At 45.1% G+C, this 10,401-nt stretch overlaps 1 protein-coding gene across 1 annotated transcript; it reads right to left on the bottom strand.

Moving 5' to 3' along the window:
• Nucleotides 1-3,963: 3,963 nt before the first annotated feature.
• Nucleotides 3,964-9,337, bottom strand: LOC121619131 (zinc finger protein 90-like). Its single transcript, XM_041954749.1, has 4 exons — nt 9,078-9,337; nt 7,699-8,019; nt 6,700-7,014; nt 3,964-5,543 (listed from the first exon to the last, which is right to left on the bottom strand). The coding sequence occupies exons 1-4, from the start codon at nt 9,262-9,264 to the stop codon at nt 4,567-4,569; spliced, it is 1,800 nt and encodes a 599-aa protein (XP_041810683.1). The 5' UTR covers nt 9,265-9,337; the 3' UTR covers nt 3,964-4,566.
• Between the last annotated feature and the right edge of the window lie 1,064 nt (nt 9,338-10,401).

Raw genomic sequence — 10,401 nt, 5'->3', positions numbered from 1 at the left:
CTGCAGCTCCGATCGGGACCTGCGCGTCCACAGAGCCACCGGCGGACACGCGCACACATGTACGCTCGGGGGAGGGGACGGGGGCTGCGCGCGTGAGCGTGCTGGGGGAAAATTCAATTACTTTGCTGAGGGTCGAGTGTGCGCGCGTGCACGTGTGCTTATATATGTGAGTGACATGTTTCATTTTTCTCTTCTATTACATCATATTATGTTATATTATATTATATTATATTATATTATATTATATTATATTATATTATCAGACTAACTGACACATTTGATTCTGGTCTTGGACTGTGTCGGTGCTCAGCCATCGTACTTATAACTCTTTATTGAACACTGAACAGTAAAGGGGGGCGACGGGCATGAAAGGGCCACAAGCTGGACCTGAGTCCAGGCCCTGTAGCTTTACCACACAGGGAGCACTCTACCAGGTGAGCTACCTGGATGCCTCGTACAGTATATTTAACCTTTTGTTAATCCCCTTCAAATGAAGAAGGCCTCGCTAACCCTCAATGAGGCTTTGGTGACCCCTACAGGGATCAGGCCCTGTGGTTCCAGAAACACACAGCGGTGCAACAGTCACACAGTCAGAAGGTGTTTTATTAAGACCACGTGAAGTCCTTCAGTCCAGAACATTTAACAGCAGCATCAGGACGAGCTGCAGCGTCCGTCCCCCCTGTCGTCTCATCCTCTGTCCTCTCTGACAGACGTCTGCTCAGTTCAGACTCCATCACTCAGTCCTGGTTTCTTTGTGATGACTGACAGGGATCAGGTCTGGTGAGAGGAGGGTCCTGGTGCACCTGGAGGGAACAGCACATGTATGGTATCACAGTAGAATAGCAGCGCCCCCTGCTGGCTCAGGCCATGAACTAGCATCAGGGGTGAAAAGAAACTAAGTACCCTTAAGTACAATGTTGAAGTACTTGTACTTTTCTCATTCCATTCATCTGCAGCTGCTGTGCAAACTAATAATCTGCAAACAGAATACGATGCAATATAACAGATGAAAACTGTATGAAATGATTCAAACTGGCAGCAACAACAGGAGTCACTGCTCACGTCACTGCACCATTAACAATACTCGATAATATATCGACAATATATTTTGCATTTATTGAGAAGAAAAAACAATAAAAAATGTTGATTTTGATAAAAGAGTCTCATCGTGTGTTACTGCTGTCAGGAAATTACACTGTTACAGCCAGCAGAGTATTACAGAGGAGGGAGAAAGAGAGGCACCGAAAGGTCCAGATAAAAAGAAAAAATATAAAATATAAACCTACAATAAATATTTACATTATGTACAAGATGATAAGGACACTGCTGCTGATACTGAACTGCACCTGACAAATCCTCATTGTCCTCACCACCTCTCAGAGGGAAATACTGTATTTTTTACTCCATTACATTTATCTGACACTTTAGTTACTGAAAGCTTCTGAATTCAGATTCAGATGATTGATCATCTATTGGTGAAGGTTTCAGTGATTGTTGGTGTTTGATTGGCTGCTTTTCCTCTGAATGATCTGAATGTGTTTGTAATAATGTGGAGTTTTGGACTAAACAAACGTTATTCATGTTTTGAACTTCTTTGATTAACTTTTATGTCACGACTGTGTCCAAATGTTCTCTTCATGTTCATTCTGTCTCTATATTGACAGGTATTTGTTGTGGTGACTCATGTTTTGGGCTGCTTGTCTCTAAATGATGAGTTACTGACATCTCTGGTGTGAATTTTGTTCGATGTGTTCTTGCTGGAGAGCTTTGATTTGGCCTCTGTGTAAACCTGCTTTTAGTTTACAGGATGAGCTTCAGCTCAGTGTGGAAATATCACTTTATAATTCTGATTTTATGACCTTGAACTATTTCTGGTGAAAGTTTGTTTTTGATATTAAAATAACGTCAAATTTCCCAAAATTAAATTAAATGCACTGCTGGAAAATATTTCTTCGTTCTATCAAACATCAAACCGTCAATACTCGACGATCATCATGTGTTCACGTTGATTTCACTGTTCATCATTAACCTTTGACCTCGTTACAATGTAAAGCTGTAAAATGTTTTTCTTTATGAAGTTTTGAATCCTGACAGCGACGTTTGTGTGTTCATGAAGTTAATGAACAACACACAGACACGATGACCCGCTCAGTGTGTGTGTGTGTGTGTGTGTGTGTGTGTGCATGTGGGTGGTGATCATTTCCAGGAAGAGGTGCAGAGAGGGAGTGTTTGTGTGTGTGTGTGTGTTTTAACAGGATGCACCCGGTGGACCAGGAAACACACACACACACACACACACACACACACACACACACTCCCTCTCTCCCTCCCACACTCTCCTCTTAATGAAAGCTGGTTAGTTCTTGAACATCTCACCTGTCTGACAGTAAATGTTGCACTTGAACGCACCGTGCAGACTGATGCTGAAGTGTGACAGTTTGACTTTCTGTCTTCCGTCTTTATTTTTATTTGTGTTATTTAGTGTGTAGTTACAGGCAGCTCGTGTTTTGTTTGTGTTTTTATGTTTAAATCAAATCTTACAAAAGGATGAGCGCCAATCAAAATGTTCACCCTTCACGTCTAATGGCCAGAACCGACCGAACCGGAACACCGAAACATTTGAATATTTATTTTCACAAAACATAGTCCACCTCGAATCCCCACGACTGGCTTTAAATCTGTTGCCTGAAGAAAACGGAGAATTAAATTCAGTTCAGTTTGTCAGCAACAACCACATAGTCCAGTTCAATCCAGTCTAGTCTAGTCTAGTCTAGTCTAGTCTAGTCTAGTCCAGTCCAGTCCAGTCCAGTCCAGTCAGTCCCGTCAGTCAGTCCAGTTCAATCCAGTCCAGTCCAGTTCAGTCCAGTTCATTCCAGTCCAGTCAGTCAGTCCAGTCCAGTCTAGTCCATTAGTTCCGTCCAGTCCAGTCAGTCTAGTCCAGTCCAGTCCAGTCCAGTTCAGTTCAGTCAGTCCCGTCAGTCAGTCCAGTTCAATCCAGTCCAGTCCAGTTCAGTCCAGTTCAATCCAGTCCAGTCAGTCAGTCCAGTCCAGTCTAGTCCAGTAGTCCAGTCCAGTCAGTCAGTCTAGTCCAGTCCAGTCCAGTCCAGTTCAGTCAGTCCCGTCAGTCAGTCCAGTTCAATCCAGTCCAGTCCAGTTCAGTCTAGTTCAATCCAGTCCAGTCAGTCAGTCCAGTCCAGTCCAGTCAGTCAGTCCAGTCCAGTCCAGTCCAGTCCAGTCCAGTTCAGTCAGTCCATGACTGATCAGATGATCAGATGAATCAACGGTTCGGGCCATTTGACGATCTTACATTACTTTAACTGTAACTGAGTGCTCTCTGGCTGACCTCTGCTGCCCTCTTGTGGTCTCAACCAGGAACAGATGGGTGAGTAGAAAGAGAGTGTTTCTGAGGGTCAACACACGCGGTGACATCAAGTGAAACGTTCAGTATAAAACATTCATCAAGGTCCAGTTAGGATTTAAAGGGCCTGTTGGCAGAAATGTAATCTTCATCGTTCTGTCTTCATCAGCGTAGAATCACCTGAAAACAAGAATCTCTGGTTTTTGTAATCTTAGAATGAGTCTTCATGTCCACAGAGGAAGCAGCTCCTCTTCCTCAGTCCACCATGTTTCTACAGTAGCCCAGAACAGATTTACACTGATTCCAGAGGGAGTTTCAGTTTCAGGTTTCAGGCAGGCATGTCCAAACTATTCCATAAAGGGCCGTGTGGCTGCAGGTTTTCGTTCCAACCCAGGAGGAGCGCACCAGGCCAACCAATCAACATCAAGGGATCACTTAGTTATCAGCTGAAAAGGGAGATCAGCTGATTAAATGAGTCCAGCCTGGTGCGCTCCTCCTTGGTTGGAACGAAAACCTGCAGCCACACGGCCCTTTATGGAATAGTTTGGACATGGCTGTCCTGAGGCAAGGAGTGTTCAGCTGGTGCAATCTGTAAGTTCACCACTAGATGCCACTAAATCCTACAGACTGGTCCTGGGGTTTCTGTACGCGGCTGCTGATTGGCTAACACCTTGAACACACCAGAGCAAATGGGAAATTTTTAATTGACTTTTATTTTTGTATTTTTGTCATGTCTTTCAATTTCTTTGGACTGGTTTGATGTTCTTAAAAATAGTTCCTCTCATTTTGATGTTGAACTGACGATATACAACGATAATGAAACGATCAATAAAACAAACTTGTTGATGTTGAATTTAAAGTAATTTAATATGAAAAAAAAACGATAGAGCAGGTGAGTCGCCACACGCTGAATATTTCTTTGGCCTGAGGTAGAAAACAGTGGAATGAATTTGTACCCATCAGAAAGCCTTTAAAAACCTTTAATATGCCACAGTCCACCGCAACTGGACTGTTCTGGACTGGAGCTGAAATCACACCTATTTAAGTCAGTAAATGAAGATTTACCAAAAATCTGACGCTGCAAAAGATCAATTAGTCATCAGAACTGTTTAATTTTATGGGATCAACTGAAGTTCAGGGTCTGGCTGCTGAGAAACTGGTCTGGTTCAGATCAGCTTTATAAATTATTTTCCCACCACCTGCTGAAGTCAAAGTGCCACGATGAAGGGCTTGGTCCCTGGAGGTGGACCTGGTCTTTCTGTGTGGTTGGTCTTCAGGTGTTGGACCAGATACTCCCTCCTGGTGAAGGTCTTCCTGCAGTGTCCACAGCAATGTGGTCTGTCCCCGCTGTGGATCTTCAGGTGTCTATCCAGACTCTCCTTCCTGCTGAACTTTCGGGTGCAGAACCCGCAGCTGTATGGTTTCTCTCCAGTGTGGACCCGTTTGTGGATCTCCATCCTCTTGATGGAGCTGCACTTCTTCCCGCACACATCACAGGTGCTACCCAGCTCTTTGTGTGACTGCAGGTGGTCTCTTAGGATCTCGGTGGACTCCAGAAAGTCCCCACAGGCCCCGCACCGGCTCTCTGGCTCTTTGCAGTGATTCATGGCATGCCGGACCAGAATCCCCTGCGTGTAGAAGGAACTTCTACAGATTTTGCAACTGAAGGACTTGGCAGGACTCTGAAAGGGGGCCTTTTGTCTGCGGAGGCTGCAGGACATCTGGTGCTGGTCCTGAGATGTATTTCGTCTAATGTGTTTCCTCAGAGTTCGCATTGAGCTGAACTCTCGGCCACAGCTGCCGCAGACCAGAAGCTTCTGGTTTACAGGAGGCCGGGTCCCAGTTCCCCAAGTATTCTGGATACCAGGTTCCATCTGGGCATCGTCACTGTCTTCAGTACATGACTCTGATTGGATGAGAGAGTCCATGTTGTGGTCTATAGGTATACAACCCCCTCCAGGTTCTGGTCTTATCAGAGGGTCTAACTCTCTGTGGGATTGGATGTGATTGGATGAAGAACTGCCCTCATCCTCGTAGCTGTCCATCAGCCAATCAGGACTCTGTGTGAACCTGGTGTCAGTCCCCTCTGGTCCTGGCGCTCCACCTTCCTCCTGTTTGATGTGCAGACTGAAACTCCGCCCCCTCACCTGCTGCTCTTCTTCTGTGGTTAAAACCTGCAGAACACCTGGAGGACAAGAAGAAGAAGTCTGGATCTTTTTGTTGCATGTAAAACATGTGCAGAGTTACAAAGCTCAAAGTCCAGACCAGAAGGAGCAACTGATCCTTCGCAGGCCGCTTTGTCAACGAGGGCCAGAAACGGTTCAAACTGGATGGATCGATACCAGCTTCCGTGACCCCACTTCAGACCAGGAGGCTGGAAGTTTTGCTGTTTTATGTTGTTTTATTGTTTATTTTGTTGGTTAACTTGTTTTGGTGTTAGCATGTCGTGTGGCTAAAGCGCCTGCTCCCATAGACTGGGACTGATGTTGCAACACTGAGGGACAGAAGCTATGCTAACTGAACGTTCAGCCTCATTTGAGACCAAATAAATAACAAGAGTAGCAGGTTTGATGCTGGCACCTGTTGGTCATGTTGCTTTTTGAATGTTTATACTGCAGTGCTAGCTCAGCTAGCGTTAGCTCGCCGGTATGTGTGTTTGTTGCTCCTGAGGTAAATTTATTTTACAGACATGCTCTAAAGGTAACGATGCAGCAGCACCTGAAAAAGAAATGTCCATACTGCAGGAATTCATTTGCTTGGCAGCATTGTGTAGCTTTGATTAGCACCCAGCAGCTAGCTTAATAGACCATAAAGCTGCGATGTTAGCAGCCCGCTGGGCAGTGAGGCCGAGGCCGATCTGGATCAGATCCATGCTCGAGCAGGTGCGGTGGTGAAGTTTTTATTTTAGTCGTGGTTATTGTGGTAATATTCACGGAAGACGTGCAGCCAGCTGGAAGCAAAAACAGGAAACACGGGGAGCTGAACTGACCAATCAGAGCAGACTCTGCTTTCAGGAGCCGGACTAAAGAAGGGCTAAAACAGACCGTTGCTGCGGCAGAGGACAGTACGAGAAAAATAGTGTTTTTTAACATTTAAGCATGTTAATCTGTTTTAGTAGTCACCTAAAACCAAAGTGTGAACCTGAAAATGAGCATAATATGACCTCTTTAAATGAAACACACACACACACACACACACACACACACACACACACACACACAGGTTTTGACTCTGTGTGTGTGTCCAAGGTGAAAACTGAATGAAGCAGACTGAAAACATGTGAGTGAAACTCCTTCCTGACGGTGCTGCTCCACCTCAGGTACTGGATTTACTGTACTGACCTTCCTGCTGGGAGCTGATCTCTGCTCTGACTGCAGCCTCCATCCTCGTGTAACCCTCGCCCACTTCCTGTTTGACACTGAGCACTTTGTTAACAGCACGGCGAGGTCCCGCCTCCTCTCTGCAGGACTGAATCTCATTGGATGAGGGACTCTGCTCTGTGTCAGGTCTCTCTCCCAGCCAATCAGGACTCTGTGTGTCCTTGATGTCAGTCCCCTCTGGTCCTGGAGCTCCACCTTCCTCCTGTTTGATGTGCAGGCTGAAGCTCCGCCCCCTCACCTGATGCTCTTCTTCTGTGGTGAAAGTGTGCAGAACACCTGGAGGACAACAAGAAGAAGAAGTGTATTTATTAGATTACTGGATTCTAGTGCTTGAAGCATTAATGTGTTCATCTCTGGTGTTGAATGAAGGTGGAGCTCATTTTAATGACCTCATACACTGCAGAGCAGCTTCATCGATACTGACACATCAGATTTATTACCTGAGAATATTCTACTGACGTTTGTATCAATAATCTGAATCTACAAAGTACATTCAGTTATCAAATAAACGCAGTTTAGTAAAGAGTAAAAGTGGAACTGCAGAGTGGAAATACTCAACTAAAGTACAAGTACCTCAAAACGATACCTAAGTACAGTACTTGAGTAAATGTAATTAGTTACATTCTACATGTTGACATTTAAGATTTTACTGTGAATGTGCATCATTCCACATCTCAGGTATCGGTCGCTGTCACTGCCTGCGAGCAGAGCAGCCAGGCCGCGAGACCCAACATGAGTCTTCATCTGCTCCACCCTCTGAGGACAGACACGGTGGACTCCCCGTCCTCTGGACGGAGGGGTGACAGAAATGTCCCCAGAACAACTGCAACCCTGTGTGTGGTTTTGACTCTGTGTGTGTGTCCAAAGGTGAAAACTGAATGAAGCAGACTGAAAACATGTGAGTGAAACTCCTTCCTGACGGTGCTGCTCCACCTCAGGTACTGGATTTACTGTACTGACCTTCCTGCTGGGAGCTGATCTCTGCTCTGACTGCAGCCTCCGTCATCCTGTAACCCTCGCCCACTTCCTGTTTGACACTGAGCACTTCCTGTTTGTTAACAGCAGGGCGAGGTCCCGCCTCCTCTGTGCAGGACTGGATTTCATTGGATGAGGGACTCTGGTCTGTGTCAGGTCTCTCTCCCAGCCAATCAGGACTCTGTGTGAACTTGGTATTTGTCCCCTCTGGTCCTGAAGCTCCACTCTCTTCCTGTTTATTGTGGGACCTGAAGCCCCGCCCCCTCACCTGCTGCTCTTCTTCTGTGGTGACAACGTGCAGAACACCTGAGAGAAACAAATCAGAAAACATTTAGCCAGTTTACATCATCGAAAATAATAGTCTTTTTGTCTCTTCTCCATCAGTGTGAATGTTGTTTGTCTCCTCTTCATCAGTGTGAATGGTGCTCGTCTTCTCTCCATCAGTGTGAATGGTGTTCATCTCTTCTCCATCAGTGTGAATGGTGTTCATCTCTTCTCCATCAGTGTGAATGGTGTTCATCTCTTCTCCATCAGTGTGAATGGTGTTCGTCTCTTCTCCATCAGTGTGAATGGTGTTCATCTCCTCTCTATCAGTGTGAATGGTGTTTGTCTTCTCTCCATCAGTGTGAATGTTGTTTGTCTCTTCTTCATCAGTGTGAATGGTGCGTTTGTCTCCTCTCCATCAGTGTGAATGGTGCTCGTCTTCTCTCCATCAGTGTGAATGGTGTTTGTCTTCTCTACATCAGTGTGAATGGTGTTTGTCTTCTCTCCATCAGTGTGAATGTTGTTTGTCTCTTCTTCATCAGTGTGAATGGTGCGTTTGTCTCCTCTCCATCAGTGTGAATGGTGCTCGTCTTCTCTCCATCAGTGTGAATGTTGTTTGTCTCTTCTTCATCAGTGTGAATGGTGCTCGTCTTCTCTCCATCAGTGTGAATGGTGCGTTTGTCTCCTCCCCAGTCTTACGATGACATTTTAAATGATTACAGCTATCGGAGGCATTTCACTGCTCCACTCTTTTACTTCTAATACTGAAACTACATGAAGCAGATAATACTTCTGAAAGATTTTCAATGCAGTACTTTTACTTGTAATGGAAGCAATTAAATTCAGTTACTTTCCAGAACTAGTGGCTGTTACCATGGAAACAGCTGTCAGCTCGTGGTTTCTGGTTTTAAAAGAGTTTTTATTGATTGAAACTAATTGATGGCAGACTGGTACCAGCTTTAAACTACCAATGGCTTCCAGTTTAACTACGTTTTTTTCAACGTGACAGCGACATCTGGCGGGAGAACCCGGCGACGTCATACACTCTGCGGACATTGTCTTTATCAAACCAACAAACATCAAAGTCTTTGTCCACTGACCCGCCGGTCTGTCCCCCGGTCGTCCAGCCGTCTCCAGCAGTCCTCGCTGTCGGTCGACCTCCTGTTTTAACCGGAAAATCTCGCCTTCATACTCCGCGATCGTTTTGGCAAAACGCCAGAAAATGTCGTCGGTGAGCGCGGTGAGTCGCTGGTCCACGAACAGCCGCAACATGTCGAGCTGCAACATGTTGGAAGCGACCGAAAACCGTCAGAGACACAAGAAGCCGCCGGAGGTTTAATGTCGGCCCGAGCGGAAAGAGTCAAGGTAGACCCACCGAGACAGCGGCACACAGGAAGTCGTCACAATAAAAGCACCGCAGGAGCGGACGTTCCACTGCTCTGACAGTTTACTCGTTATTATATTAATATTAACATAAATGTGAAAACCTAAAGCTACTGAATTTGTTATGTCTCTTCTCTATTACTGCCATTAACCAGAATCTGAAGGGAAATTATTTCTGTAGAGTTTTACTTCCTGGTATTTTACTCCCCAAACAGCGGGCTGTACTCTGAAGTTTGACTTAAAATGTGCTTCATTTCAACATTTTAGCATTTCAGAGGCCTCAAAACTGATTCAAGAACTGTGGGAACATTCAACACTTACAAACTCCTTAGACTTTTCTAAGTAATTTTACATTACTGATTTTATTTTGATAGTTTGAGCATGTTTTAATTCAGCAGATTTCAGCGGAACACGGTCATGTGATCCTAATGACTCACATGATGACTGTCACATGTGACCTCAGCGACTCTGAAGATGTGGCGGTGCTGCAGGAGGATCAGGACTCACCTGTGAAGGCGAACTGAAGAAGCCTTACAGAACCCTGACCCGACGAGCACACCTGTCAATCACGTGATGAACTACTCACACCTTGTATGAAGTAAAAGTTGTTCCGTCAGTGTAAATAATACTCTGTAAAAGTATTGCATTGAAAACCAAACCTGAGTAAACGCTGGAGCTAACATACTGCTTCTGTATCCATGGCAACGCATCATCATTTATTTCTCCACTCTGTTTAATACTGATCTGAATGTGCAAAGTTACTTATCAGGTAAATGTAATGTGAAAAGTCAGCTTCAATATTTGCCTCTGACATGTAGTGATGTACAAGCAAAAAGTAGCAGAAAATGGAAATACTCAAGTACTTGAAAAAATGTACTTAGTTACTTTACACCACTGTGTGTGCGCATGTGTAAACTCACCAACCATGTGACAGAGGAGGCTACAGAACTCATTCAAAGACTCCTGAAGCATTTCAAGGACCTTTCGAAACTCATTTAGTGACCTCAGGGACATTTCCAGGACCATGCTGAACTCATTGAA

The sequence above is a fragment of the Chelmon rostratus genome, chromosome 16 (genome assembly GCF_017976325.1).
Source record: "Chelmon rostratus isolate fCheRos1 chromosome 16, fCheRos1.pri, whole genome shotgun sequence".
Lineage (NCBI taxonomy): Eukaryota > Metazoa > Chordata > Actinopteri > Chaetodontiformes > Chaetodontidae > Chelmon > Chelmon rostratus.
Note: the sequence above shows the minus strand (reverse complement) of the source record. Positions and strands in the feature narration are given on the sequence as shown.